Genomic DNA, 25,420 nt, shown 5'->3' on the forward strand with positions numbered 1-25,420 from the left:
CCCCGCCCTGCGTCGTCACCGTGTCCCCTCGGCGGGTTGGCCCCCGCCGCTTCTCGCTGGGCGCCCATTGGCTGCTGGCGCCGGGGGGGCGTGTCCACGGGAGGCGCGGGGTCCAATGGGCCGCGAGCCCCGTCGGTGTCAGGCGGGCGCTGCCGCGGCGCGGTGCGGGCGGAGGGCGCGGTGAGTGGGGGCGGGGCAGGGGGACCGAGGTTGCTGGGGCGGGCCGGCTGTGCTGGGACCGGACGGGGGTGCTGGGACCAGGGGTGCTGAGAGTATGGGGACACGGGCGGGGGTCCGGAAGGTGCTGGGACCGGGGGGGCACGGAGGGTGCTGGGGGGGGAGTCTGTGGGTTGCTGAGACCGGGGGGTGCTGGGGGGGGGTCGGGGGTGCTGGAGCCGGGGGACACTGTGGGGGGCTGGGGCTGGGGGGTGCTTCAGGCATGGGGTCACGGAGGGGGGAGGCCCTAGGGTGCTAGGACCTGGGGGATTGTATGGGCTGGGGTGTGGCCAGGGGTTCTGGGAGTAGGGAGACACCGAAGGCGGTGCAGGGGGTGCCAGGAGGGTCGCGAAGGGGGGCTGAGGGGGCCCACAGTGTGTGAGGGGGGTACTCTGTGGGGAGGTGGCGGGGAAGGGTCCCTGGAGGTGGGGGAGAGGGCAGGCCAGGCCAGTGGGGTGCAAGGGGGTGTCGGTGGGCTGGGGGCAGCCACTGCCCTGTCCTGGGCTCGGTGGGACCCTGGGCCAGCCCCGTCGATGGGGGTCGCTTTCGAGGCCTGAGCCCCCCTCCTTCCCGTGCCAGCACCCACCATGGTGGAATTCCGGATCCGGCTGTACCGCGAGGATGACTACGAGGCAGTGCGCGAGGTCTTCGCCACTGGCATGAGCGAGTACGTGCCAGCACTGTGCCTGCACGTGCTGCGGCAGCCCTGGGTACTGCTGGTGCTGGGCTGCACCTTCTGCCTGCTGCTGGCCAGTGCCCGCTCGCTGCTGCTGCCTGTGCTGGCCCTCACCCTGCTGCTGGCCCTGGCCCGGCACCTCCTGGGCTATGCCTGGAGCACCTACATCGACCGCTGCCTTGGGGACGACCTGCAGGACATCGCGGCCACCTACGCCGAGAACGCCGGTGCCCAGTTCTGGGTGGCGGAGGCGGACGAGAGGGTGGTGGGTACGGTGGGCTTGCGGCCAGCCGACGGCACTGACGGGGAGGTGGTGCTAAAGAGGATGTCGGTGAGGAAGGACTACCGTGGCCTGGGCATTGCCACGGCACTGGGCCGCACTGCACTGGCCTTCGCGCGGCAGCGCGGCTGCCGGGCCGTGGTGCTCAACACGCTGATGCTGCAGCACGAGGCTCGAGCCCTCTATGAGCGCCTGGGCTTCCGCCAGCAGCGCCACTACGTCCTGCCCACCATCTACGGCCGCTTGGCCAACTGCACCATCACCACCTACCGCTACGACCTGTCCGGCACGCCCTGAGCCCCACCGCGGCACTGGCACCAGCACAGCCAGGCGGACCCCCGAGGGGAGCTGTGCCCAGAGCCCTGCCACGCCAGCTGTGGTGCGGGACGCTGCTCTTGACCTGGCCTGTTGGCCATGGCGTTGCAGCGGGGTGCCGGGACCCCCACGGCTCATGCCCTGCTGTGGAGCTGCTCCGGCGCTGCTTCTCAGGGAGCATGGGGTGTGCTGGCACAGGGGGTAGAGACCCTTGTGCCACGCGCGGTGGGGGAGCGGCAGGGTGGCGGAGGTGCCGCACTGCTCACTACCAAGCCCTGCCTGGGGGGGTTTGCTGTGGTGATGCCATGCCTGGCCCCCATGCCTCTGTGTCCCCTGGGGGCCCATGGCTGCCTGAGGGGGACCCCCAGTTGCACCCCCCTCAGCAGTGCCCGCGGGTTGGGTGCTGTACCCATGTGGGTGGAGAAATAAAGGACCCACCGCAGTGCTGGGCTGGGTTGTTCTTCCCGTGCTGGGGTCGCGGTACCAGTGGGATGATGGGGCGGTCCCTGGCACCACAGGGACCTCCACGGCATCCCCACGGGAAGGGGCTGGTGTGGGGCTGGGGGTCTGGCACCGATCTGGACCCATGGGGCATTGCTGTAAGCCCATGGGACAACCCTCACACATCTCTCCCAGACTCCCAGTACCAGTGTCAGTGGCCAGCCAGTCCCCGGGAGGAGGACACGTGCCCTGGGTGGAGCCCATCCCCCAGGGTCCCCTGAGCCCCCACCTTTACCTCTGATGGCCTTTGCTCGGGGGACAAAAGGTGCCTTGGCTATGAGCCGAGCCTGGCACCGGTGGCGCTTGGCTCTGGGCAAAGGCCCGGTGGGGCTGGGCTGGCCGGTACCCCCCTGGGAGGAGCTCGGGGTGGAAGGGGCTGTCAAAGGTGTTACGTGTCCCTTCATCCCCCCCCCCCCCCCCCGCCGGCGGCGGAAGGGGCCCGGTGCCAAAGCATCCTCTCTCTTCGGGCGGCGCCGGGGGGCGGGCGGCGGGCAGAGGCGCCGCCGAGGCCCCCCCCGCACGGCAGCGGCCCCCCCGCGTTCCGCCAGGCCGAGCCGCCCGGGGCCGGGTTACGGCGGCAGCCCGGGAGCGGGGGGGGCAGCGCCGCCGTCGGCGCCTGCGCTGCCCGGCCCCTCAGCCCCGGGAAGGGCGAGCCAGGGGTGCCGCTCGGTGCCGCCGCCGGAGCGCCCCCCGCTTGGCCGGACCCCCGGTGGGCGGAGCGGGCCGGCAGCTTTCGGCGCCGCGGTGGGAGCCGGGGGACGGGCCCGCGCCGGGAAGCAGAGACGCCCCCTGGCAGAGGGGCTGCCGGCGCCCCGGGGGCGGGCCGGGGACTACCCGTTTGCCCGGAGGACCGCGGCCCCGGTCTGAGGAGCGGCGGAGCCGGTAGCTACTGGCGCGGGGAGCTGGGGGTTTGCGGGGGAGGCGGGGGGACCCGGCGGGTGGGGGGGCTGAGGCCGCGCGCTCCCCCGTAGCCCTCCGTAACGAGGCCGGTGCGGACCCCGCGGGGGTTTCGGCAGCTCAGGGTCCCCCCCAGGAGCCGCCCCCGCGTGGGGTCCCCGTCCCTGCGAGTGGGGGCACAAGCCCGCGGCGCGTCCCGAGCAGCCCCCGGGTGGGGCTGTGCCCGGCGCCCCCCGGGCCCCTGCCGTGGCAGCACGGGCAGAGGACAGGCAGCCGCCCGGCCCGTGCCCAGCGCCGGGGGTGCCGGGGTCCCGGGGCTGCTCTGGTGGCGGGGGGGGACAGGCACCCCCACGTCCTCCGGGGTCTCCCTTTGCCGCCCCCAGGCCCTGCTCCCGGGTGTCCTGGCCCGACCCCGCTCCCCGCAGCCTGGGGCGGGTGGGATGAATTGCTGGGACCCCCGTGGAGAGGGAGGCAGGACCTCCAGCCTGCTCGCCCCCCACCTTCATAGGGACCCCCACTGTGGGGCCGGCCCCGGTCCTGCTGCTGCTCCTGGGGGAGACAGGGAAAACCGGGATGAGACAGGTGATGCTGGGAGGGATCCGTGGGGTCCCCAAGCAGGGAGAGAGGTGTGGGAGGAGGAGCGGGGCAGGGACCCCACTGGGGCTGAGGGCTGCCACAGGCAAAGCTGGCAGTGGTGGTTTCACAGGTGATGATGGTGGGGAGCGACGCCAGGCGCAGGCTGGTGCCTGGCCGATGGGTGCAAACGCAGCCACATGGCACTGGGGTGGCAGTTCCTGCTCATTTGCCAGCTGTGCCATACCGGTGATGGGGTCCGGGGGTCCTCTGGGGGTTTGTGTCCGAGGCGGGCACTGCCCTGACGCCCCTGTGCTGTGCCGCAGGTGCCAGTAGCCCATGGCGTCCTACCGCATCCGTCAGTACCAGGGAACAGGACTACGACGCCGTGCGGACCCTCTTTGCCCGTGGCATCTTGGAGCACGCCTCGGCTGGCTACCGCCACGTCCTGCGCTCAGCACGGGCTCAGCTGGGGCTGCTGGTCCTCTTCGCGGCAGTGCGGACAGTCGTGGGCTACTGGGTGCTAGGGCTGGGGGCCGTGGCCTTGGCGCTGGTGGCCATCTGGCTCCTGGTCCGCTCCTTCAGTACGTCCTATGTGCGCCAGGCACTGAGCACCGACCTCTGTGACATCCCCACCAGCTACCTGCGGGCACCCGACTCCTGCTTCTGGGTGGCTGAGGCTGGGGGGGCCGTGGTGGGCATGGTGGCCGTGGCACCACCGCAGGATCCGGCTGAGAGAGGGGCCGCCCTGGAGCTGAAGCGAATGTCAGTCAGCAGGGACTACCGGGGCCAGGGCATCTCCAAAGCGCTCTGCGGGGAGGTGCTGCGCTTCGCCCGGGCACGGGGGTATGGGGCGGTGGTCCTCTCCACCTCCATGGTGCAGGTGGCAGCCCAGCGGCTCTACGAGGGCCAGGGCTTCAGGAAGGTGGGCGCCTTCAGCCCCTCGCTGCTCGGCACTCTCCTCTGCTTCCAGATCTTCCAGTACCGCTGCGACCTGCCCGGCCGTGCTGCAGCCTCGCCACACTAGGCACTGCCACGGCACCCAGGCCCCAGCACATGAGGCACTGCCGTGGCACCCCTGACCCCAGCCCTGGCACATGAGGCACTGCCGTGGCACTCCTGACCCCAGCCTTGGCACATGAGGCACCACTGCAGTACACTGACCTCAACCCTGGCACATAAGGCACTGCCATGACACCCCTGACACTGTCCTCAGCACACAAGGTACCACTGCAGCATCCCCAGCCCCAGAACGTGAGGCACAGCCACGGCACTCCTGACCCCAGCCCTGGCACATAGGGCACTGCCATGGTACCCCTGATGCTGGCCTCGGCATGCCAGGCGCCACTGCAGCATCCCTGGCCCCGGAATGTGAGGCACATCCACGGCACCCCTGACCCTGACACGAGGCACCACCATGGCACTCCTGATCCCAACCCTGGCACGTGAGGCGCTGCTGTGGCACCCCTGACCCCAGCCTGGCACGTGAGGCACCACTGTGGTACCTCTGACCCCAGCCCTGGCACATAAAGCACCGCCATGGTACCCTTGACGCTGGCCTTGGCATGTGAGGTACCAGTGCAGCATCCCCCGCCCCGGAATGTGAGGCACAGCCATGGCACCCCTGGCCCCAGCCCTGGCACATGAGGCACCACCATGGCACACTGATGCCAGCCACCACTGCAGCATCCCTGGCCTCAGCACACCAGGCCCCACCATGGCACACCGACCCCAGCGTGGGAGGCGCTGCCGTGGCACACCGACCTTGGCACGTGAGGCACTGCCATGGCACCTGTGTAGGGCGGGCTGCTGGGGCCTTTCCTAGTTCTCTAGCGGTGACAAATAAAGGGACACCTGTGGGAGCACTGCGTGGGGTGTGCGCGTGTACACACGTGTGCGGGCGTGCAAGCCGGCGTGTTCCCCATGTGTGTGGGTGTGTGTACGCATGTATGCAGGCGTGCAAGCTGGTGTGTTCCCTGTGCGTGTGGCCACAGGCAGGGCCGTGCTGTGCATGTGCCTGCAACTGTGCATGTGCCTGCGTGGCTGCATGCGTGTGCGCCTGTGTGCCCGTGCGTGGCAGTGTGCCACTGCGTGTGCCAGCACGCGCCTGCCAGCCCCCTTCCCCGCTGCCTCCATGCCTGCCTGGCCGTGGGGTCGGGGGGCCGGGACGCCACGGGGACACCTGGGAGGACATGTTGGGGGACGCTGCAGGGATGCCTTGGGGGCACCTCGGGGGGCACCTCAGGGACATGTTGGGGACACCTCGGGGGACACTGCTAGGACACCTGGGCACGGACCTCAGGGGGACACCTTTGTGAGGCTTTGGGGGATGCTGCAGGGACACCTCGGGGACGCTTTGGGGGGCGCTGCAGGACACCTTGGAGACGCCATGGAGGACACCGCAGGGACACCCTGGGGACGCTTCGGGGGACACAGCAGGGACACCTTGGGGACACGTAGGGCAACAGGGGCATTCCGGGTTCCCAGGGTACGAGGACCCCCGGTGCTGGGGTCAGGGGACACCAGGGACCCCCGAGATGCTGGCGGGGTGTGTGTGCGTGTCTGTCATTCAGGGATGGTGACAGGGGACCCCGTGGGGCCCGGGAGCGGGAGGGAGGCCGTGCCCTCACTCAAGATGGCGACGGCGCCGATCCGCCGTGACCTCACCCACGATGATGGCGATTCCCTTTCACGCTCCCGATGCCCTCACTTAAGATGGCGACCACCGTGGCGGCGTCGCGGGGCGGGGCGGGGCGTCGCGGGGCGTCGCGGGGCGTCGCGGGGCGGGGCGGGGCGCGGCGGGCGGAAGCGCAGGCAGAGGCTGTGCCACCGGCAGCACCCGGTTCAGCTCGGCCCGGCACCATGGACTGTTACACGGCCAACTGGAACCCGCTGGGCGAGGAGACCTTCTACCGGTGAGGGGCGGCGGGGGCGGCTTGGGCCCGGCACCGGCCGGAGGCGGCCCCTCCCCAGCCCTGGGGCCGGCCGCGGGGGTCCCGGGGCTGCTGGGGGGGGTCCTAAGGCTGCCTGTGGGCCCTGGGGCCGGCTGGGGGGGTCCCAGAGCTGCTTGGGGGTCTCAGGACTGCTTATGGACCCTGGGGATAGTTTGGGGGGTCCCGGGGCTGGTTGGGGGTGGTCCCATGGACCTTGGGGCCGACTGAGGGGGTCCTGGGGCTGCTCAGGGGGTCTCAGGGCTGCTTGTGGGCCCTGGGGCTGGCCGGGGGCGTTCTGGGGATGTTCGGGGGGTCTTGTGGACTTTGGGGTTGGCTGGGGTGGGTCCCAGAGCAGCTCAGGGGTTGCAGGGCTGCTCACGGTCCCGGGGGCCAGCCAAGGGGGGTCCTGGGGCTGCTCAGGGGGTCTCATGGACCATGGGGCTGGCCAGGGGGATCCTGGAGCTGCTCAGCGGGTCTCAGGGCTGCTTATGGACCCTGGGACCAGCCAGAGGGGTCCTGGGGCTGCTTCGGGTGTCCTGGTCTTGGGGCTGGCTGGGGGGTGGGCACCATCCCCAGACCCCTGTCCTTGCGTCTGCCACCTGTCCATCCATCCGCCCGTCTGTCCATCTGTTGCCCACAGCAAGTTTGAGCTGTACACCATGGAGTGGAGCCTAAAGGAGGACCTGCGGGACTGCATGGTGGCGGCCGCCCCGTATGGAGGACCCATAGGTAGGGCCAGGCCCTGGCCCCCTGGGAATCCGTGCCGGGGCTGCCCTGACCCCCCGGCCGTGATGTCAGAGGGGCCGTGGTTCAGGCAGGCTGTCCCATCCCACCCACAGCTCTGCTGAAGAACAACACCCGCAAGGAGAAATCCCCCAGCGCCCGCCCACTGCTGGAGATCTACTCTGCCTCGGGGCTTCTCCTGGCCAGCATGCCGGTGAGCTGGTGTGGGGTCGCTGTGTCCCCCCCCCTTGGAGCTGTGCCTTGGGTGCTGCTGTGACATGCCAGGGAGCCCTGGCCACCACCTAGGGGGACACCAGGGGCTGCAGCTCTCTGCCCCTCGCAGCAATAAGTCTGTGGGCAGGATGGTTGTGGAAAGGCTTGGTGGCACCACTGAGAGGGTGCAGCGCTGTGTGGCTGGGTTACGGGCTGGGTGTTGTAGGTGAATCACTCGGCTGTGAGGCCAGCAGCTGCCTCTGCCTGTGCCACTGGTTTGTGTGCCCTTGGGCAGCTCCTCTGGTCTCTCTGGGGGGGCACATGTCCTCGGGCACCCTGTGTTCTCTGGGGCAATGGCTTCGTGCAGCTCTGCAGCCCCCTGAAAGCTTTGGAAAAACCGCTTAGAAGTGGTGGTGTGCTCAAGGGGAAAGTAGGGGAAGCTGTAGGGGGAAGAAGGCTGCCTAGCCCTGGGAGAACTGTGGGATCAAGGTACCTCTGGACGTCATCTAAGAGGAGGATGGGGTGGGAAAGGGAGCTGCAGCATTGGTGCTGCAGGAGGAGCATCCCTTCCCTGATGCCTGGGGCTGTGGCGGCCGCAGGGCAGTGAGACGTGGAGGAACAGGGAAAGCTGCTGCAACTGCAGGGCCCTGCAGAGCCAGGGCAGCCAGGGGCATCAGACCTCCAGATGCCCAATGGTGGCCATTGGCTTCATGTATGCCTCCTGGAGGAGAGGTCTGTGGGGCTGGGCTGGCTGGGAGCTGAGCAGCCCCATGATGCGCTCACGTGTGTCCTGTCCGCAGTGGAAGAGCGGCCAGCTGGTGCAGCTGGGCTGGACAGCCAGTGAGGACCTGCTGTGCATCCAGGAGGATGGCACCGTTCTCATCTACAACCTCTTCTGCGAGTTCATGCGCCACTTCAGCATGGGCAATGTGAGTGTGGCAGGCTGGGGAGCTCAAGGGATGCCCAGGGTTGGGTTTGTGTGACAGAGAAATGATTGCTGCGAGGCCTCGCCAAGTGCTCCCCCAGCCCCACAGGGTACAGTGGGGAGCCTGGGGCTCTCTCAGCCTCCCTGCAGGGCTGCCTGCCCTCAAGAACAGGCTGGCAACCATGCCCATGGCCCCTGGGACCAGAACGATTCCCTCGTTGCTGCAGGAGCGAGGCCTGTCTGAGCTGGGACAAGTACCAGCAGTGCAGCCCCAGGCTGGGCTCGCTCACCCCCAGGGTGCTTTTGCTCCTGGAGCAGCGGCAGTGTGGTGCTGAGCCCCAGTCCGAGCCCACCACTCTCTCCATGACACAGGAGGTGCTGCAGAACCGCGTGCTGGAGGCAAAGGTCTTCCACACTGAGTACGGCACCGGTGTGGCCATCCTCACCGGCGCACACCGCTTCTCCCTCACCACCAACATCGATGACCTGAAGCTGCGCAGGATGCCCGAGGTTCCCGGTGCGTCCCGTCCCCATTGCCCCCAGCTCCGGCTGGGTGTGGGGACCTGACGCTGGTGCCTGGCAGGTCTGCAGAAGCCGCCTTCTTGCTGGGCCGTGCTGTCCCAGGATAGAGTCACCATCGTCTTGCTGGCGGTCGGACAGGACCTCTACCTCCTGGATAACACTTCCTGCTCCATGGTGGTGAGTGAGCCCTGGCGGGTGTCTGCAGGGAACAGGGTGGTCTGCAGCCCCCCCATGCGCACTGTCAGGTCCTTCCCCTGTCCCCTGCTGTCCCGTGGGATGCTCTCCTGCCACCAGCACACACCGGTGTAGGTCCTTCCTCCTGCTGTCCTGCAGGCAGGCATGTACAGCGGGGACATCTGGCCCCATCCTGGCCAGGGGCAAAGGAGTGAGGGTTGAGCAGGCGCAGGGTGGGAGGGGACATCCCAACTCTGACCAGCCCTCAGCCCCTTATGCAGCGTCGGTGCTGGCGTGTGGCACATTTGTGTCCCTGGAGCATGCCCCCCAGGGTGTAACCCTCACCCTTTCCCCGTACCAGACCCCCCCTGGCATGAGCCCCTCTGCTGGCACCTATCTGCAGATGGCTGTGTCCTTCAACTACCGCTGCCTGGCACTCTTCACCGACACTGGCTACATCTGGATGGGGCTAGCCACACTGAAGGTGAGTCTCTCCCTCCCCTCCCCGTGATGGGGCATCAGGGTGTCAGCCCACCCCTCTGCTCCCTGTCTGGCAGACAGATCCAGCAGCGTAGGGTGTCTGCACAGGTTCCCTGGGGCTCCCCATGGATTCAGGGCTGCAGGTCGGCCTCACTGCTGTCTGCAGGTGTCTGCTCTCAGGACATCCACCCTTTTCTGTTCTTCACCTGATTTTAGACCTGACTCCCCACTTTTTCTGTTTCTGGACCCACCTTTTTGCTGGCATTGCACGTCCCTTTCCCTGTCTGAACTCCCCCCAGATAAACAGCCCACCACAAATTATTGTTTCCCTGCTGGTTGCTGGTCCCAGTACCATTTTCTGGGCAGCCCCAGCCTTATCACCACTGCTGATGTGGTCGCTTCAGCGTAGGGGCCTTGCTTGTAAGTCATGGTCCTCCCCTGCAAATTTCCCTGTGTTGTGTGCTGGTGATGTGCTGGTTGCCTTCTGTGCCCTCTGAGACCGATCCTTCTTCTTTCACCTTCGTTCACTTACTGGGTCTCAGTTGAGCATAAGCAGCTGCTTTCTCTATGTGCAGGCATGCCGTGTGCTGCAGCAGCGGAGGAATGTTTCTCACACTTGGTTTAAGTGCTCATGCAGCATCCCTGTCCTTCAGCTGTGTCGGCTGCAGCCCTGGCTGCCCCCAGGGCCAGAGACGGGCTGGGTGCTCCCATGGGACCTGCTCACGGCACAGCACCCATGCTCCCGGTGTCTGTTACAGCTTGGGCTGTGCTTCTCAACCCTGGCAGCTCCCCTCAGCACGTGGCCCTGGTGCGCATGCAGTGCCACCCATCTCTGCAGCCCACACGATGCCACTGACCCCCTGACCCAGCTCTCTCCTGCTGCAGGAGAAGCTCTGCGAGTTCCACAGCAGTGTCCGATCTCCACCCAAGCAGATGGTTTGGTGAGTGGTCTCCCTGCCCCTGGTCCTGCAGACCTGCTCTCTGCCGGTACCTTGAGCCTTTGCCAGGGTCTTCTCGGCTCTGCGGCCACCTTGCTGCTCGCTGGGATGAGCAGGACCCTCGCGCATCTCCGTTCCATGCATGGGGGGCTGCAACGGGGCTGGGGCTCCCTGGCAGGTGCATGCGTCCCCGGAGCCGGCAGCGTGCTGTGGTCGTGACCTGGGACCGGCAGCTGATGGTGGTGGGCAACTCCACGGAGTGCATCCAGTATCCTTTGGGGAAGAGGGACACCAGTGTCGTTTCCAAAGGCCAGCCCAAACTGCAGGCTGCCGCAGGCCCTCCTTGGGCCACCACTGGCTGTCATGGACCCTGGTATCCCTGGAAGCCCCCTCGGTGTCAGTGGCCCCAGGGTGGTCGGAGGAGGCTGACTGTTCTCTGTGTAGTTCTGTTGTAATCTCCCCTGTCCAGCCCGGTATGGTACAGCAGCAAAACCTCCTCCTGTCTGTCCCCCTGGCCCTTGTCCCCCTTCTCGGACCCTCCCTGCCAAGGGGATCCTGCTCCCCTCTGGTGCTGGGAGCCACCAAAGCCCCTGTGGCTAGGAGCACTGGCCCTGCCAAGATCCAGTCCCAATTCCAGGAGAGCTGCTGTGGCTGGGGGGATTCCTGTCTCTCCAAAGTGCTGAGCCCACACCCTGCTGACTCTCCATGGAAAAGGGAGGTCACAAGCCACAGCCCTATGGGGATGTGGGCTCCAGGAGGTTCCTCTGTGGCATTGCTGGGGCTGGGCTGTATCCAGAGCTGCTTTCTTCCTGCGAGCCCTTAGCAAGGAGCACAGATTTGTCCTGGATGAGGACTCCTACCTGGTGCCCGAGCTGGATGGGGTCCGGATCTTGTCTCGCACCTCCCATGAGTTCCTGCACGAGATCCCAGGTGAGATGGTGTTGGGTGGCGAGGCTGTGTGGGACCCCCTGCGTCTGGGTGGGCAGGTCTCTCCAGCGCCCAGGCTGTGGCCTGTCACTGTGTCCAGCTCTATGTGTGTGGGTCCAGCCCACCCAGTTCTTTCTGGAGACTCGAGGGGTGGTGAGACCCCCCACAGCAGAGTAGAGCTGTGCCCTGAGCCCCACCAGCCCCTGAGCGCAGGGCTCTGAACCCAGCCCATCACCTGGCCCAGGGCTCCTGCTTTCCCAGCACTGTGCCAGTTCTGGTCCCCTCCTTTGCCAGCTCTGTGTCCTGAGGCAGGGCTGCTCCCACTCCTCCCGCTGCCACAGCCCCCACACTTTGAGCTGAGGCCTGGCACAGCTTGGCACGCTTGTTCCTTGCCTCCCACACTGCTGCCTTCCTTGCTTTTCCAGAGCGGAGCTGCCATGGCTGTGGGGTGGAATAGCTCCTTGGGAATGCGTGGGTCCTGGCAGCTGCCCCTGCCTCCGTCTCTTGGACCCTTGGATTGGTGTTTACTGGGGGCTACAGTCACAGCTCTGCCCGGCTTCTTAGCCGACGGTGGCCGTGCTCCCGCTCTGATGAAGGACAGTGCTGGCACGGGCTCTCCTGGAGTCCCAGAGCTGGGCAGGGATGGTGGGGGAGCAGGCTGCAACAGGTGCAGGTGATGTGCCTGGGCTGGGGCAGCCTCTCACATATTCTTTTTTCCTTCCATCTCTGCAGAGGCCAGCCAGGAGATCTTCAAGATTGCCTCCATGGCCCCGGGAGCACTTCTGCTGGAGGCACAGAAGGAGTATGAGGTACGGCCCGCTGCCCTGCTCTGGGTCCTGCCCACCCCTGGGGAGGTTGGGGTGGCTCTGATGCAAACTGCTGCCAGTGTTATCCCGCAGTGAGGGGAAGGGGGAGATCCCGGAGGTCCCTGCTGGGGCCAAGGTACCAGGGCAGGGCTCCCTTGGCCCCTGATCCCAGGGGTGCTGGGGCTCCTGGGGCTCACCCTGACCGTTGAGTACCTTGCTGTGCTCCCTGCAGAAGGAGAGCCAGAAGGCAGACGAGTACTTGCGGGAGATCAAGGACCAGAAGCTGCTCCCGGAGGCGGTGAGCCAGTGCATTGAGGCAGCCGGCTACGAGCATGAGCCGGACACCCAGAAGTCGCTGCTGAGGGTGAGCGAGGCAGAGGGAGGCTTTGGCTGCAGCTGAAGCAGTCTCCCTCGCAGCTGGCAGTCATGCTGTGGCCGGTGCAGCCCCAGCATCGCATACCTCTTCCCACAGGCAGCGTCCTTTGGGAAGTGCTTCATCGACAAGTTCCCCCCGGAGAGCTTCGTGCGCATGTGCCAGGACCTGCGGGTGCTCAACGCCATCCGGGACTACCAGATCGGCATCCCCCTCACCTTCACCCAGTATCCTCTGTGGGACAGCGCACGAGGGATGATGCTGGGCCAGGTGCAGGATCTGGCCTAGGCAGGATCAATGCTGCCTGGGGCTCCGGGCCCTGCTGGGGTGGCCACCTCACAGGTGGAGCGAGACAAGGTGGGGAGAGCTGCAGAGCTGCTTAGCTGCTGGTGCTGTGGGTTCAGGCACCAGCTGTGCCCCATGCCCCATGACGGGGGTCTGTAGCTGAGACCTCTACACTCATCGCACCCCGCAGAGCCGGTCTGCGGTGCTGGCCGAGCCGAGCTGGCCCTATGGCTTTATGTGCCGGGGCTGGCCGCAGTGTGTCAGGCAGGGATGCTGCCAGGATGGAGGCAGGTGCTTGGCATGCGTTGCCTGTGCTCTGTGGGGTTTTGCAGTCCCAGATGTCCCTTGACTGCCCCCACAGATACAAGCGGCTCACTGTTGAGGTCCTGTTGGACAGGTAAGGGTCCCCACGAGTCGGGCATGACAGCCCTGTCCCCAGGTAGCCTGGGCTGAGGCAGTGTCTGGCCATGTTGTGGTCCCCGTCCCTGTGGTCCCAGTCTCCCTGGCCAGGGGCTGAGCTGCTCGGCTCCTCGGACACGTGTGGGGCCACACCATTGACCCACTGTGTGCCGCACCAGGCTGGTCCTGCGGCGGCTCTACCCCCTGGCCATCAGAATCTGCGAGTACCTGCACCTCTCGGAGATCCAGGGTGTCAGCCGCATCCTGGCCCACTGGGCCTGCTACAAGGTAAGGAGGCAGCTGGGGGGGCTCTGCCCATCTGGGGCTGTGCAGAGACCTCTCCGCTCACGCCCTGCCAGGTGCAGCAGAAGGACAAGTCTGATGAGGAGGTGGCCCATGCCATCAACCAGAAGCTGGGTGACACACCGGGCATCTCCTACTCTGAGATTGCTGCCCGGGCTTATGACTGCGGCAGGACAGAGCTTGCCATCAAGGTCTCTTGGCTGGGGCTGTAGCATGGGTAAGCCAGGGGGGGTCACGCCTGGTGGCCGTGCACTGACAACCACTCTGCTGCCTGCAGCTGCTGGAGTATGAGCCACGCTCCGGGGAGCAGGTCCCGCTGCTGCTGAAGATGAAGCGGAGCAAGCTGGCCCTCAGCAAAGCCATTGAGAGTGGGGACACTGACCTGGGTGAGGGCCAGGGCTGGGCAGAGGAGGGGGGAGGGTTTTGCGGTCTGGGGGAGCCCGTTCGTAGCTTTGTGCCCTGTGGAATGAGGGTGGCGGGAGCTGCTTGAGCCCTGTGGGGAAGTGCTGACCCTCGGCGTGGGGCTCGGGACGTCCCCTCGTCCGCCAGGGCTGGCCGTGTGGGGGTCAAGGACCTGTCCCCCTCTCCTGAACTGTGCTGTTTGCCCCAGTCTATGCTGTCGTGCTCCACCTGAAGAACGAGCTGAATCGTGGCACCTTCTTCATGACGCTGCAGAACCAGCCGGTGGCCCTGAGCCTGTACCGCCAGGTAGGGGCTGCGGCCGCATGCCTGGCTCCCGGCAGCCATGCTGTGGCGGAGGGGTGCAGCTCCCTGTCCCCGCATGCCCTGAGACCCGCTTGTTGCTCCCCAGTTTTGCAAGCACCAGGAGCGGGAGACGCTGAAGGACCTGTATAACCAGGACGACAATCACCAGGAGCTTGGCAACTTCCACGTCCACTCCAGCTACTCGGAGAAGGTCCGTGCCCGGCAGTGGGAGCAGGGAGGAAGGGCTGGTGGGCTCTGGGCTGCCGACTCCTTGCCCAGGGAGCTGCGTGGCCCGGGAGAGCCAGCGCGCTGGGGAAGGGGCAGGGGGAATTTCACGCCTGGTAGCTGCCTCTGCCCTATGCAGCTCAGCACCAGCCAGAGGGGTTTTCCCCCTCCACATGCTCAGGCCATGGGAAAGGGGCTCCCCAGCTCGTACCTCGGGGCTCTGTGCTAGCAGACACCCAGCCCACCCTGCCTGTGCTGGGAGGTCGGGATCCCACTCGGGGCGAGGCAGGATGCAGCCCTCTGGCCATCTCTGGGGGTCAAGCAAAGCATCGCAGAAACGGAGCCTTGCCTTGGCTGTGTCTCGGCACCAGACACCCCTCGCACCTCACCTGGGGCGCTCTGGGGGTGCTGCCCGATCCCCGCAGTGTGGCGTCCGTGCTGGCAGGGGCTGAAGCGGTTGTGCTCTGTGTCTCCAGCGCATTGAAGGGCGAGTGGGAGCTCTGCAGAATGCCCTGGACGAGTACTACAAAGCCAAAAATGAGTTCGCTGCCAAGGTGAGCTTGGCCAGGGCTGGGGAGATGCCGTGGGGTGCTGCCGGGGGGCACGAGGCTGCGGCTGGGTCACCTCTGCTCAGTGGGACATTGCTGCTCCACCTGCCTTGCTCTGTGGCTGAGGCTGGGTGGGCTGCTGCCATCGCTTGCTGGGGCAAGGGCCCCTTCAGGCTGGTGCTTTGCTCCCCAGGCCACAGAGGATCAGATCAAGCTCTTGCGGCTCCAGCGACACCTCCAGGAGGACTTTGACAAGCCCTATCTCGACCTCTCGCTCCATGACACTGTCTCCAACCTCATCCTGGACGGCCACCACAAGCGAGCCGAGCAGCTCTACCGCGAGTTCAAGATCCCCGACAAGAGGTGGGTCCCGGGGAGGGCTTCTCCAGGTGGCAGCCGTGGGGTGGCAGTCAGGGGGCTGCGGGGGGCAGGCAGCGGGAGGAGCTAGCTTGATCTGTGTCCCCAGGTACTGGTGGCTGAAGATCAGCGCCCTGGCCAACCGTGGGGACTGGGAGGAGATGGAGAAGTTCTCCAAGAGCAAGAAGTCGCCCATTGGGTACCTGGTAAGAGCTTTCCCCGTGGGAGTGGGGCCAGCCCTGCCTGGTGGGCAGCTGTGGGGCGGCAGGAGCACACTGTGTGCAGCAAGGGCTGAAGGTGGGGGGCTGGGGGGGGCCGGCAGCCAGCCTCACCGCCCTCCCACTGGGCTTCTCTCCTCCCCAGCCCTTTGTGGAGATCTCGGTGAAGCACCACAACCGCTACGAGGCCAAGAAGTATGCGCCCCGCGTGACCCCCGAGCAGCGTGTCAAAGCCTTCGTCCTGGTGGGGTGCGTTGGTTTGGCCCCCTCCTGGGGGCATCGGGGGGAACAGCGTGGGGTGCAGGAGGTAGGGTCGGAGCCCACAGGGGCAGCTGGTTCCTCATGCAGCGGTGCTGGGGTCTTGGGGGGCCTGGGGGTGGATGAGACCCCCTGCAGGAGCATGTGGGTGATGCTGAGGGGCACCTGGACCCTCGTGCTCCACAGTCAGTGCAGGCTGCTGGAGGGGCCTGCCCTTGCTGTGGCTGGGGCCTGTAGGACAGGGGGGAACGGGGGCTGGGGCTCCCTGTCCTGGCCCCCCAGCCCCCCCAGCTGCCCTTCTCTGCTGCAGGGACCTGGACCAGGCGGCCGACGCTGCCATTGAGCACAAGAATGAGACCGAGATGAATTTTGTCCTGTCCAAGTGCACTGCCAGCACCGACACCGCCGTGGCCGAGAAGCTGAACCGGGCTCGAGCCCAGCTCCTGAAGAAGTGAGCCCCAGCCCGGGGGGCCCTGCCCTGGCCTCTTGCCTACCATGCACTCCAGGGGGGCTCTGTCCCCCCAGTCCTGCCACTTGAACCACTCCGGGCTTCCCAGCCCTTTGCCCCCAGTCCAGGCTCCCCTCCCCCTCACTGTGGGGGCGAGGGTGGGGGGACAGAAGGGTGTCTGTGCCCTGGGCCGGCGCAGGGGGCACCCTGGCAGCGCCCCCCTCGCAGCTGCTCCGAGGTCTTCCTCGCTGGCTGCAAAACGCAGCGGCGGGACCCCCCCAGTGCCGGTGCAGCCTCTGCCCAGCTGCGGGCAGGTGGCTCCCAGCCCCCTGCCTGGTTCAATAAAGAGAAGAGCTCGCTGTCCTGCCTCGGGTGAGAAATGCTTGGCACCCTCAGCCCCGCTCAGCGCCCCTCCCGCCGCTGCTCAGCCCCCCCCCACCCCGCGGTGAGTGGGCACAGGGGCTCCCGGGGTCCCTGGGCGGGGCTATGGGGGGGACTGCCGGGCATTCATGGGGGGGCCCGGGGTGTGGGGTGATGGAGGCCCGGAGCACGCCCTGGGGAGGGCTGGAGGGGGGTGTCCCTGGCTGTCCTCGAGGGAGGTGTCCCTGGCTGTCCCCAAGGGGGGTCTCGAGGGGGGCCCTGTGGTTTCAATGCCCCCCCCCCCCCGCCAGGGGGCGCCGCAGGGGACGCCTCGGCCCCGCCCCACGCGCTTCCTGCCGTGCCGCAGCCGCGGTGCATTGTGGGCCGCCCCACGCGCGTTCCGCCGTGCCGCAGCCGCGGTGCATTGTGGGTCGGCGAGATGGCGGCGCTCAGCGTGGGCCGGGCGGCCGCCGGGGTGAGGCGGGGCGGGGGCTGGGGGGGCTGGCTTGGGGGTGTGACGGCTCGGGCTGGGCCGGGGCGGGGGAGGTGTGTGTCAGGCTGGATGGGGGTGTGGGCCCGGGGGTCAGGGTTTGGCCTGGGTGGGGGCCGTAAGTCTGGGCAGGGGTAAGGGCCCAGGCTCCGAGGGTGAGGGTCTGTCCGAGCTGTGGGGGTCAGGCGGGGCAGGGGGGGGTCTGCCTTGGAGGGGGGAGGGTTCGGGCTGGGCTGGGGTCGATGCAGATCGCGGTTGAGGGCCTTGGACGGTGTAAGGCCTGGGCCAGGGGGGTGTTCAGGCTGGGGGCTGCGGGGCCAGGCTGGGCCGGGTGTGTTAGTTTGGGCTGGGAGGGCTGTGCAGGGGAGGGGGGCTCGTCCATGCTGGGAGTCTCACCCTCCTGCTGCCTCTGCCCCAGCGTCTCCTGCGTGCCCAGAGCCTCGGTGTGTGGAGGAGCCTGCATGCCTCTGCTGCCCTCCAGCAGATCCCACGGGCCAAGGTGAGAGCAGGAGTCCCCCTCGGGCCCACCCTGACTGCAGCCAGCCCTGGCACTTACTGCAGGGCAGGGAGCTGCTGTGGGGAGCAGGGCAGCGGCAGCCACTGGACATTGGAAGTGCTCCTGGGTGAGCTCTGCCTGGTAGAAGCAGCTTTTCTTGCTCCTGGAGCAGCACATTCTCTGGCCTTGCTACCTCCTCCCTGGAGGTTCCTCCCCAGAGGTTCCTCCCCAGCCCTCTGACCCCTGGTGTAGCCTCGGCAGCATGCAGGGGGCTGCTGGCAGGGTTACCCTGGCAAGTGTTCTTCTGGTTAAAAACCACTAGCCAGAGCGTGGCATTGATTGCAATAACGAAAATTATTTTGATCAAGCCCTTGTCATTTAATTCTGAATTTAGTGTAGCTGTCTGTAGTAGTTAATACAAAATAATACAGAAAATAACACAGTTGTTAGAGATTGAATAACGTAAGAGCAAGTATTAGCTTAGCACATACAATAGTTGTAGCACATACAAGTACTCTGTCAGGAGTCAGTAAGAGCTGTGGCACAGAGATGAGTTGTTTTCTGTAGGTAGGACTGAGGGGGGAACACCACAAGTGCCGGGTAGCGAATTAACATTGTGATTGCTACGTTCAGCCTGGCAGGATGTCTGGTTCCTGTCTATAAGCGATGACATCTTACATCAGAAGAGAAGGGCTCAGCACTGAGACTGTTCTGTTGACCTTGAGCTTGGGCCTATGTCACGGTTCCCTCTGCAGATGCTTTGCTGCTTCTTGAAATTTAGTTGCTGAACGGTAGGCGAGGTTTTCTGCCCTGGAACTTGATTCTGAGATGTTAAAAATCAAAAGCAAAGATTATCTTATCTTTCTTTTCACACTTAGTCTTTCATTGCACCTTTCCATGATCATCATTTGCCTACACTTCATGTCACTGATACATATGCGTTTCTGGAGTCATATTGGCATTGATACCTGTTTACTCCATCTGTTGTCAGATTAAATTGTTGAGTGGAATTCTTGTCTCTGACTGTGACTGTCTAGTCCCTGAGGCTGGCTCTATGAAATCCCATGTCTGGAGGTCAGCTCTGTACAGGGAATTACTGGCTAAAGAAGGTGGGGATTAGTGAAAGGACTGGGTAAGAATAGGAGGCAGCTACGCAGGCAGCATTGATTTGGAGGTGGATCGTGTGTGGAATGTCATAAGAATTATCTTTGACACTGCTTTTTGTTTGGGACCAAAAAAACCCCACACTCAACAAAAAGCTGTGAGACTATGTGAGTACAACAGGAGGACAAGATGCACGCAGGAAAGCTGAGGAGATCCTGAGGACATGAAGTAGGAGTGAGGGAAACTTGGTGACACCAGATTGTGCTGTTAGCACCCAGTAAGAAGGATTTGTGCTGTACAGAGGGAGAGATCATACCTGGAGACACCGTATAAGGAAAAGGTCTTTAGGTTGCCAGTGGATCACAGGATACTGGGTGTCTCTGCTATGCGGAGGCAGGAGCTCTTTAAGTTAAAGCTCGCTGTTAGTACTGCAGTAAATGTTTCTAACTTACAATTGTGCTACGGGTACGGATATTCTTCGTGTTGTAAGTAACCCTCCTCTAGTTCGCTGCTTGCCTGTTCAGGGTCCACTCTGGATTAGGCTCTGGGGGTGCAGCAGCAGCAGGTCTGACTCTTCTTTGCTTTCTGCGCAGTCAGAAAATGCGAAGTCTGAGGGCATGTTCCAGGTCACCATGCTGCCTGGAGATGGGGTGGGCCCGGAGCTCATGCATGCCGTCAAGGAGGTGTTCAAGGTAAGGGTTCCTGCCCCTTGATGGGGCAGGGTGGATGGAGGAGGGAGGAGCAGCAGCTGCAGAGTTGGTTAAAGACGCTGCTGATCCAAAGACCCTCCGGAACCAACCTGTCTGTCTCCTCTGGTGTAGAAGAGGGCTGGCCATGAAAACCCTGGGATCTCACCCTTTCCGTAAAAAGCCTCAGCCTGAGCAGCAGTCTTGCAAACTGTCTCATTCTTCAGTGTGAAAGTGTTTCCAGCCTGGGACTGTGTCCTGGAGCCAGCAGGGTCTGGGTCCATCACCTGCTCAGTCCTTCTCCTTCTGCTGAGGCAGCAGCAAGCACTGATGCTGTCCGGGCTGGTGACAGGGAGGACACAGGCTGTCCTCACTGCTTCTGTCGGGAACATGGCTGCAGGGCTGTCACTGGCCAGCTTCGGAGCCCTTTATGTCCTTCTGGCCTCCTTCCCGATCTGTGATGAGCCCTGCCCTCAGGCAGCAGCGTCAGGGAGTGTGTGGGGGGAGGAAGTCGGTAGTTGGTCCTGCTGTCTTCTAACACGTCAAAGGCAGCAAGTGTGGGGTTGTCTGCCACGTTGTTGGTTATGCAGCTGAAACTGTAATTACAGTAAGGAAGGGGAGTCCTGGTGATAAAAGTGACAGAAAACATCATTGGTTGGAACTGAAGTGACCCAGAGGTCCAGGTCCAGCGTTTCATGAGCCCTGTTCCCTCTTCTCACTGAGCAAGCCTGGCTGGTTTAAGGCTTCATGTCCCAGCTCTCCAAGCCCCGCTGTCGGCAGCAGCCCTCTGTAACGTGCAGCGTAACTTCCCTGCCAGGTCTCTGGTCTGACGGGGCACCTCTGTCTCTGCCTTTCTCACGCAGGCTGCCAGCGTGCCTGTGGTCTTCGATGAGCATCACCTGAGCGAGGTGCAGAACATGGCGTCAGAAGAAAAACTGGACCAGGTGGTTGACTCTATGAAGGAAAGTAAAGTTGCCCTGATAGGTAAGGACTTGCGCTGTCTGTCTGGCAAGAAGGGGCTCTCCACTCTGCCCGCAGGAAACGTTGCCTTATCTCAGACACCATTAGGTGCTTTCAGAGGGCAGGATTTTCTGTGCTTAGCTCCTGGAGCAGGAAACGTGCTGTCTTTAAGCTAAGCAGCAAATTACTGAAGTACTTACTGAACTTACCAAAGGGGAGGTTATATTCAGCTTCTGCTTTTGAAACAAGATCTAGTACGGCCCAGAGAAGCGAAGGGCCTGGTCAGGGTCCCATGTAGCAAGAAATGGGTCTGTGCACTTGGCTAAGGCTCTGTCGGAGCAACCCCTGTCCCAGCCCTTGCTGCCCTCTCGCTTGAGTTCAGGCGATGTTCTTAGTGGCTGTTGGTGCGCTCTGTGTTCTTACTCTGGCTCAACGTTGTCCTGCAGGCAAGATCCACACCCCCATGGAGTACAAGGGAGAGCTGGCTTCTTACGATATGAGGCTCAGGTGAGCTGGGTCCCCTGCTCGGCTGCCCGTGCTGGACACCAACGCATTGGTTGCTGGGAAAAACATATTGTGCTCAGTCGTGGTGGTCTGCCACCGAACCGGGGCCGAAGGAAGCGAGTCTAGGTCAGATGGGAAATTAACAAGGTCCCTGAGGGGAAAAGTGGATGGACAAATAGAATGATCAATAGCTGTGGGAGGGGGTCTCGGGAGGCAGGGATGTGTTTGCACCATCACCAGCTGTTTCTCCTAGTACTTGTAGGGAACAGTCACAGCCCCTGAAATAGCTCATAACGAAGCGCTGACTCTGCTGCTGCTTCTCTTGCAGGCGCAAGTTGGACTTGTTTGCAAATGTTGTGCATGTGAAGAGCTTACCAGGCTATAAAACACGCCACAACAACTTGGACCTCGTGATCATTCGTGAGCAGACGGAGGGGGAGTACAGCTCCCTGGAACATGAGGTACGGGAGCCTCCCTCCAGCACGTGCTGCTCTGCTTGGGGTCATTGCTGGCCTCGCCGAAGGACAGTGCGTGCCCCAGGATGTGTAGCTTTCCTTGCTGCCAGAGACACGCTCCCACTTCCTGTACCGGAGCTTTCAGCACTGCTGAGGAGGTGGCTGGAGCAGCAGTGATGTACCGAGTGACACTGATGAAATTAGGAAAATTTTTAGTGATAGGAATACACGCAGACCCAAGGAGGGTGGTGGTGGGCTACAGAAGGGGTAATGCCAGAAAAAAGAGAGATGGGTGTAAGGAACCTCTTGATGAGGGTGATCCAGCATCGGGCAAAGACACCTCACCTCTGCCTCGAAGTGCCAGGACTGTCGGCGTGGTGTGGGTCGGGGTGCTGGGCTGCACAGCGCCCACGACAGCTGCTTGCCCTCCCTTTCCTGTCCAGAGCGCAAAGGGAGTCATCGAATGCCTGAAGATCATCACCCGGGCCAAGTCGCAGCGCATTGCCAAGTTTGCCTTTGACTATGCCACCAAAAAAGGGCGCTCTAAGGTCACAGCTGTGCACAAGGCCAACATTATGTGAGTGCCACAGGAGCAGGGTGGGAGCGCTGTCTGGCTGTCAGGCACGCGACTGCTGTCACTTCAGGGGCCTTGTTGCTCTCCGCTTTTGATCCCAGGCAGAGCAGTGCCGGTCTGGTTCCGGAGAGGCTGGGCTTTCCCTGGGAATAGTGGCTTTTTCCTCTGTATGGTCTTGTCTCTGGCATGAGCCCTGCTGAGGCCCGACAGCTGCGTCCTGGAGGCTGTCAGCAGAGAAGGGGAGAAGCTCTGGCACTAAAAGCTGATCCCTTGTGGCTCCCCCTGGGCCCTGATTTCACAGCCTGTGGCTGTGGGGGTGCAGTGGTGTGGGGTGCACCTCCCTGCCTTGCTGCGGAGGGACACCAGTTGCTATTGGGTTACCTGCTGCTGTAACGATTTCACTGCTGTCCTGCCAACCCTATGGTGTGTTTCTTGTCTCACAGGAAACTGGGCGATGGGCTCTTCCTGCAGTGCTGTGAAGAAGTGGCAGAACTGTACCCCAAGATCAAATTTGACACCATGATCATTGACAACTGCTGCATGCAGGTGAGGATCCCGTTCCCCCGCCCCAGACCTGTTCTGCACCTCCTGCTGCTGCGGGGCCTGCTGAGCCAAGCCGTAACGATCTGAAACCTGAAAAGCCACCGACAGCTTGACAGGTCCAGGTGGCCACCCTGGCCCCTGGCCCGAGGTTTGCTCCTTGTGCAAGACAGGAGCCTTCACCCTGCTCTGCCGCAGGGGAGGGCTGGAGCTGCAGGGGTTGAAGGCAGCAGCTACGTTTCATCTGGCCTTGCAAAACCCTGCCAGGTGGAATAGGTCTGTCGTTCCCCAGCTGCTTCAGCAGGGTCCCCTCTCACTCAAGCGCAGTTTGGGGAAGTTTTCAGACACGGTGGGTTCTGCTGCCTCACTGGTTTTGTGACCCGGCCTGTCCTGGAGGCTGTCGATCTGCCTGCCGCCACGTTGGATGTGCAGGGCCTCATGTCCTCCCGTTCCCTCCGTGCAGCTGGTGCAGAACCCCTACCAGTTCGATGTCCTTGTGATGCCGAACCTCTATGGAAACATCATTGATAACCTGGCAGCTGGCTTGGTGGGCGGCGCTGGCGTGGTTCCTGGGGAGAGTTACAGCGCCGAGTACGCAGTGTTCGAGATGGTGAGGTGTCTCGGCTCCCCGGAGGCTGCTGTGCTGTACTGGCACACCCCGGGTTCCTGGCGGGTGCTGCTGGGGGCAGGGGTGAGGAAGATGGTCCATCACTGTGGCTTTTCCTCCTGCAGGGCGCCCGCCACCCCTTCGCGCAGGCTGTGGGCAGGAACATTGCCAATCCCACTGCCATGCTGCTCTCGGCCGCCAACATGCTGCGGCATCTCAAGTAGGTGCCTTTTACCTGGGAGTGTGGTGGGGGGGGCAGCGCTGCCGGGCGTGGGGGCTGATGAGGCACTGACCGCAGCTCCTTTTCTTTCACCAGCTTGGAATTTCACTCCAACTTGATCTCGGATGCGGTGAAGAAGGTGATCAAAGTCGGAAAAGTGAGTGTTGTGCAGCTGGGCTTGCCGCCTGTCTGTAGCTGTGAGTGTTTGTGGTAGCAAGCCGCTGTGTTCTCCCTGACGGACCAGTGCGAGTCTCCGGCCTCCTCGCCTCTTTCCAGCTCATGCCACGTGGCTGTAGTCGGGAGCAGCCAGGCCGCCGCACCTGTCTCGGGGGCTGCTGCCGCCTGTAGCGGTGCTTGCTGGCTAGGGACACTAGGGACGTCTGGCAGGGCTGGGGGACAGCTCGCACGCTGCCCGCTGGGGTCTCTGGCAGGGTGCCTAGAGAGAAGCTGCTCTGCTGTCCTCTCCCCTCTTGCAGTTGTTTCACTTGGTTCACGATCACGTTTCTCCCTTGTTTCTCCCCTTCCCTATGTTGGATTTTTAGGTTCGGACACGGGACTTGGGCGGTTACTCCACCACTTCTGACTTCGTGAAGTCTGTGATTGACAACCTGCACCCCCACTATGGTGCCTAGGAGCCCCGCTCGCCCCGCGCAGTCGGGGACCTCACTGCGCCCTGCAGCAGCTTCCCGTAGCTTACAGCCCAGCGCCACATCCCTCCCCCTCCTGCCTGGTGCAGCCTGCCCCGGGGGGGGCCCTGGTGCCCCGGGGGAGGAGGAGGAGGGCAGTTCTCCCTCCCACCCAGCCCAGAGCCCAGTAACCAGCCCCAGTCGGGCTTGCCAGGCGCCTCCGCTGTGCCTCCCTGCGAGGAGGGCAGCTGGGGTGACTTGGGAGGGGTGAATGGGCAGCGCCCCGAGCTCAGTGTAGTGCCCAGGGACTGTAGGAGCCTTCTACCCACAGCGGCATTAGCAATAAATGGGACCACAGGGCTGCAGTCGGCACAAGCGCATGTGTAGGGTGAGGTGGCTACAAGGCTTTGTCACCTCCCACTCACTGGGACCCGGTGTGCAGTTTGGGGCGCTGTTGTCGCCCCCTTCATGGGTTTGTGGCTGGTTTCTGAGGGCCGGGGAGTGCAGGGCTGAGCCGAGCTGCAGCTGCGTGTTGGAGCGGCCTGGTGAGCCGCGCAGGACATTGTCTGCAGCAAACACTTGCCCTGCCAGGCAAGCCGTGGGGCTGGGGACCAGCGGTGCTGTGGGGCAGACCACGGGGGCTCTGTCCTGGCAGGCGTGTGCGTGAGAGAGCGACTGGGACATGTATTTAGTGCTGCACTGTGTATCTGTCTTTGCAATAAAAGGGTCCAATGCTTCACCCCTGCCCACACAGGTGCTGTTCCCCACCTGGCCCTGCACGACTCAGCGTTGGCTCAAGGTCTCGGGGGCACCTGGGGGTGCCAGGGCCAGAAGCTGGGCTGGCAGAATATAGGGCTGTGCCTGTGGTGGGGGGAGCAGGGCTCAGCACCGGTCCTGCACCACCAGTGCTGGCCCCTTGCCATCCCCTCCAGCCTGCTGCGGGGGGGTGAGCCCAGGAAGCGGCTCTCCCTGGTGGGGGGAGCTGCCAGGAAAGCCTGCTGCTGCAATTCCTGCCTCCCCCACCACCCCTCAAAACCTGCCTCGAAGCAGGTGCTGGCAGAGGGGCTGGTGCCCACTGCCAGCGCCCCCCATCTCCTGGGTCACTCCCGTGGGGCCAAGGGAGTCGGGAGCCAGTGCTGGGACCGGAGACAAGGCCCACTGCAGTGCTGCCACGGGGCAGTGTGCCTTCAGCCCCGCTCCCAGCTCCAGAAGGGACACTTCTGGAGCTGCCAACAGCCTCAGGGAGCCTGGTCCGCAGCGCACAGCAGCCAGCTCCCCAGTGTGCTGTGGGGGCCCCCCTCCCTCCTCACTAACGCTCCCCTCTCCTTGCAGGTGCGCACGGCGGACATGGGGGGCTACGCCACGTCCATGGATTTCACCCAAGCCGTGATAGCTGCCCTGGATGTCTAGGGCCCCTCGCCTCGTCCTCCCTGTTCCCGCCGTGCCCACCTGGTAATTTATTGCTTCCCTCTAATAAAAGTAGCCTCTGCATGACAGGGCTCGGAACACTCGCTGCGCCAGCTCTTCCCTCCTTGCCCCCCCGCCCCCTGGGAAGGATGGCTGTGGCAGTGTGAAAGTGC

At 64.1% G+C, this 25,420-nt stretch overlaps 4 protein-coding genes across 8 annotated transcripts; all 4 read left to right on the plus strand.

Moving 5' to 3' along the window:
* The first annotated feature begins 48 nt into the window (after positions 1-48).
* Positions 49-1,931, plus strand: LOC130152259 (probable N-acetyltransferase camello). 4 transcript variants are annotated; one of them, XM_056345486.1, is made up of 2 exons: positions 49-180; positions 796-1,931. In XM_056345486.1, exon 2 carries the CDS (start codon positions 804-806, stop codon positions 1,467-1,469), a length of 666 nt encoding a protein of 221 aa, XP_056201461.1. In that variant the 5' UTR covers positions 49-180; positions 796-803; the 3' UTR covers positions 1,470-1,931. The 4 variants fall into 4 exon arrangements, with proteins under 4 accessions (XP_056201461.1, XP_056201469.1, XP_056201486.1 ...); XM_056345494.1 differs by lacking the exon at positions 49-180 and adding an exon at positions 199-272; XM_056345511.1 differs by lacking the exon at positions 49-180 and adding an exon at positions 234-263.
* A 1,855-nt stretch (positions 1,932-3,786) lies between these two features.
* LOC130152253 (probable N-acetyltransferase CML5) lies at positions 3,787-5,320 on the plus strand. Its single transcript, XM_056345474.1, is given in 2 exon segments — positions 3,787-3,824; positions 3,826-5,320. Coding segments are annotated over 2 exon segments (687 nt in total). The 5' UTR covers positions 3,787-3,797; the 3' UTR covers positions 4,486-5,320.
* A 929-nt stretch (positions 5,321-6,249) lies between these two features.
* On the plus strand, positions 6,250-16,586 carry VPS16 (VPS16 core subunit of CORVET and HOPS complexes). Its single transcript, XM_056345377.1, has 24 exons — positions 6,250-6,373; positions 7,032-7,120; positions 7,231-7,328; positions 8,128-8,256; positions 8,625-8,769; positions 8,836-8,951; positions 9,310-9,432; positions 10,314-10,369; positions 10,545-10,634; positions 11,202-11,296; positions 12,026-12,102; positions 12,332-12,463; positions 12,572-12,699; positions 13,119-13,154; positions 13,336-13,444; positions 13,516-13,650; positions 13,737-13,845; positions 14,070-14,167; positions 14,271-14,375; positions 14,866-14,943; positions 15,131-15,300; positions 15,404-15,500; positions 15,658-15,761; positions 16,081-16,586. Exons 1-24 carry the CDS (start codon positions 6,321-6,323, stop codon positions 16,223-16,225), a joined length of 2,517 nt encoding a protein of 838 aa, XP_056201352.1. The 5' UTR covers positions 6,250-6,320; the 3' UTR covers positions 16,226-16,586.
* A 329-nt stretch (positions 16,587-16,915) lies between these two features.
* Positions 16,916-25,331, plus strand: IDH3B (isocitrate dehydrogenase (NAD(+)) 3 non-catalytic subunit beta). Of its 2 annotated transcripts, none has more exons than XM_056345436.1 (12): positions 16,916-17,053; positions 17,487-17,567; positions 19,262-19,360; positions 20,218-20,338; positions 20,761-20,821; positions 21,147-21,279; positions 21,717-21,850; positions 22,291-22,393; positions 22,851-22,997; positions 23,120-23,214; positions 23,311-23,371; positions 23,757-25,331. In XM_056345436.1, the coding sequence occupies exons 1-12, from the start codon at positions 17,018-17,020 to the stop codon at positions 23,844-23,846; spliced, it is 1,161 nt and encodes a 386-aa protein (XP_056201411.1). In that variant the 5' UTR covers positions 16,916-17,017; the 3' UTR covers positions 23,847-25,331. The 2 variants fall into 2 exon arrangements, with proteins under 2 accessions (XP_056201411.1, XP_056201420.1); XM_056345445.1 differs by having other exon boundaries at positions 25,173-25,331.
* Positions 25,332-25,420: the final 89 nt, after the last annotated feature.

The sequence above is a fragment of the Falco biarmicus genome, chromosome 1 (assembly GCF_023638135.1).
Source record: "Falco biarmicus isolate bFalBia1 chromosome 1, bFalBia1.pri, whole genome shotgun sequence".
In the NCBI taxonomy this organism is placed as follows: Eukaryota; Metazoa; Chordata; class Aves; order Falconiformes; family Falconidae; genus Falco; species Falco biarmicus.

Excerpts from the sequence above, each read along its gene's own strand:
- IDH3B (XM_056345436.1), top strand. The coding sequence starts at position 17,018 with ATGGCGGCGCTCAGCGTGGGCCGGGCGGCCGCCGGG. Across the intron at positions 20,822-21,146 it reads TCTTACGATATGAGGCTCAG|GCGCAAGTTGGACTTGTTTG; the intron begins GTGAGCTGGGTC and ends CTTCTCTTGCAG. Across the intron at positions 23,215-23,310 it reads AACATGCTGCGGCATCTCAA|CTTGGAATTTCACTCCAACT; the intron begins GTAGGTGCCTTT and ends TTCTTTCACCAG.
- VPS16 (XM_056345377.1), top strand. The coding sequence starts at position 6,321 with ATGGACTGTTACACGGCCAACTGGAACCCGCTGGGCGAGGAGACCTTC. Across the intron at positions 12,103-12,331 it reads AGGCACAGAAGGAGTATGAG|AAGGAGAGCCAGAAGGCAGA; the intron begins GTACGGCCCGCT and ends TGCTCCCTGCAG. Across the intron at positions 13,445-13,515 it reads CCCACTGGGCCTGCTACAAG|GTGCAGCAGAAGGACAAGTC; the intron begins GTAAGGAGGCAG and ends ACGCCCTGCCAG.
- LOC130152259 (XM_056345486.1), top strand. The coding sequence starts at position 804 with ATGGTGGAATTCCGGATCCGGCTGTACCGCGAGGATGACTACGAGGCA.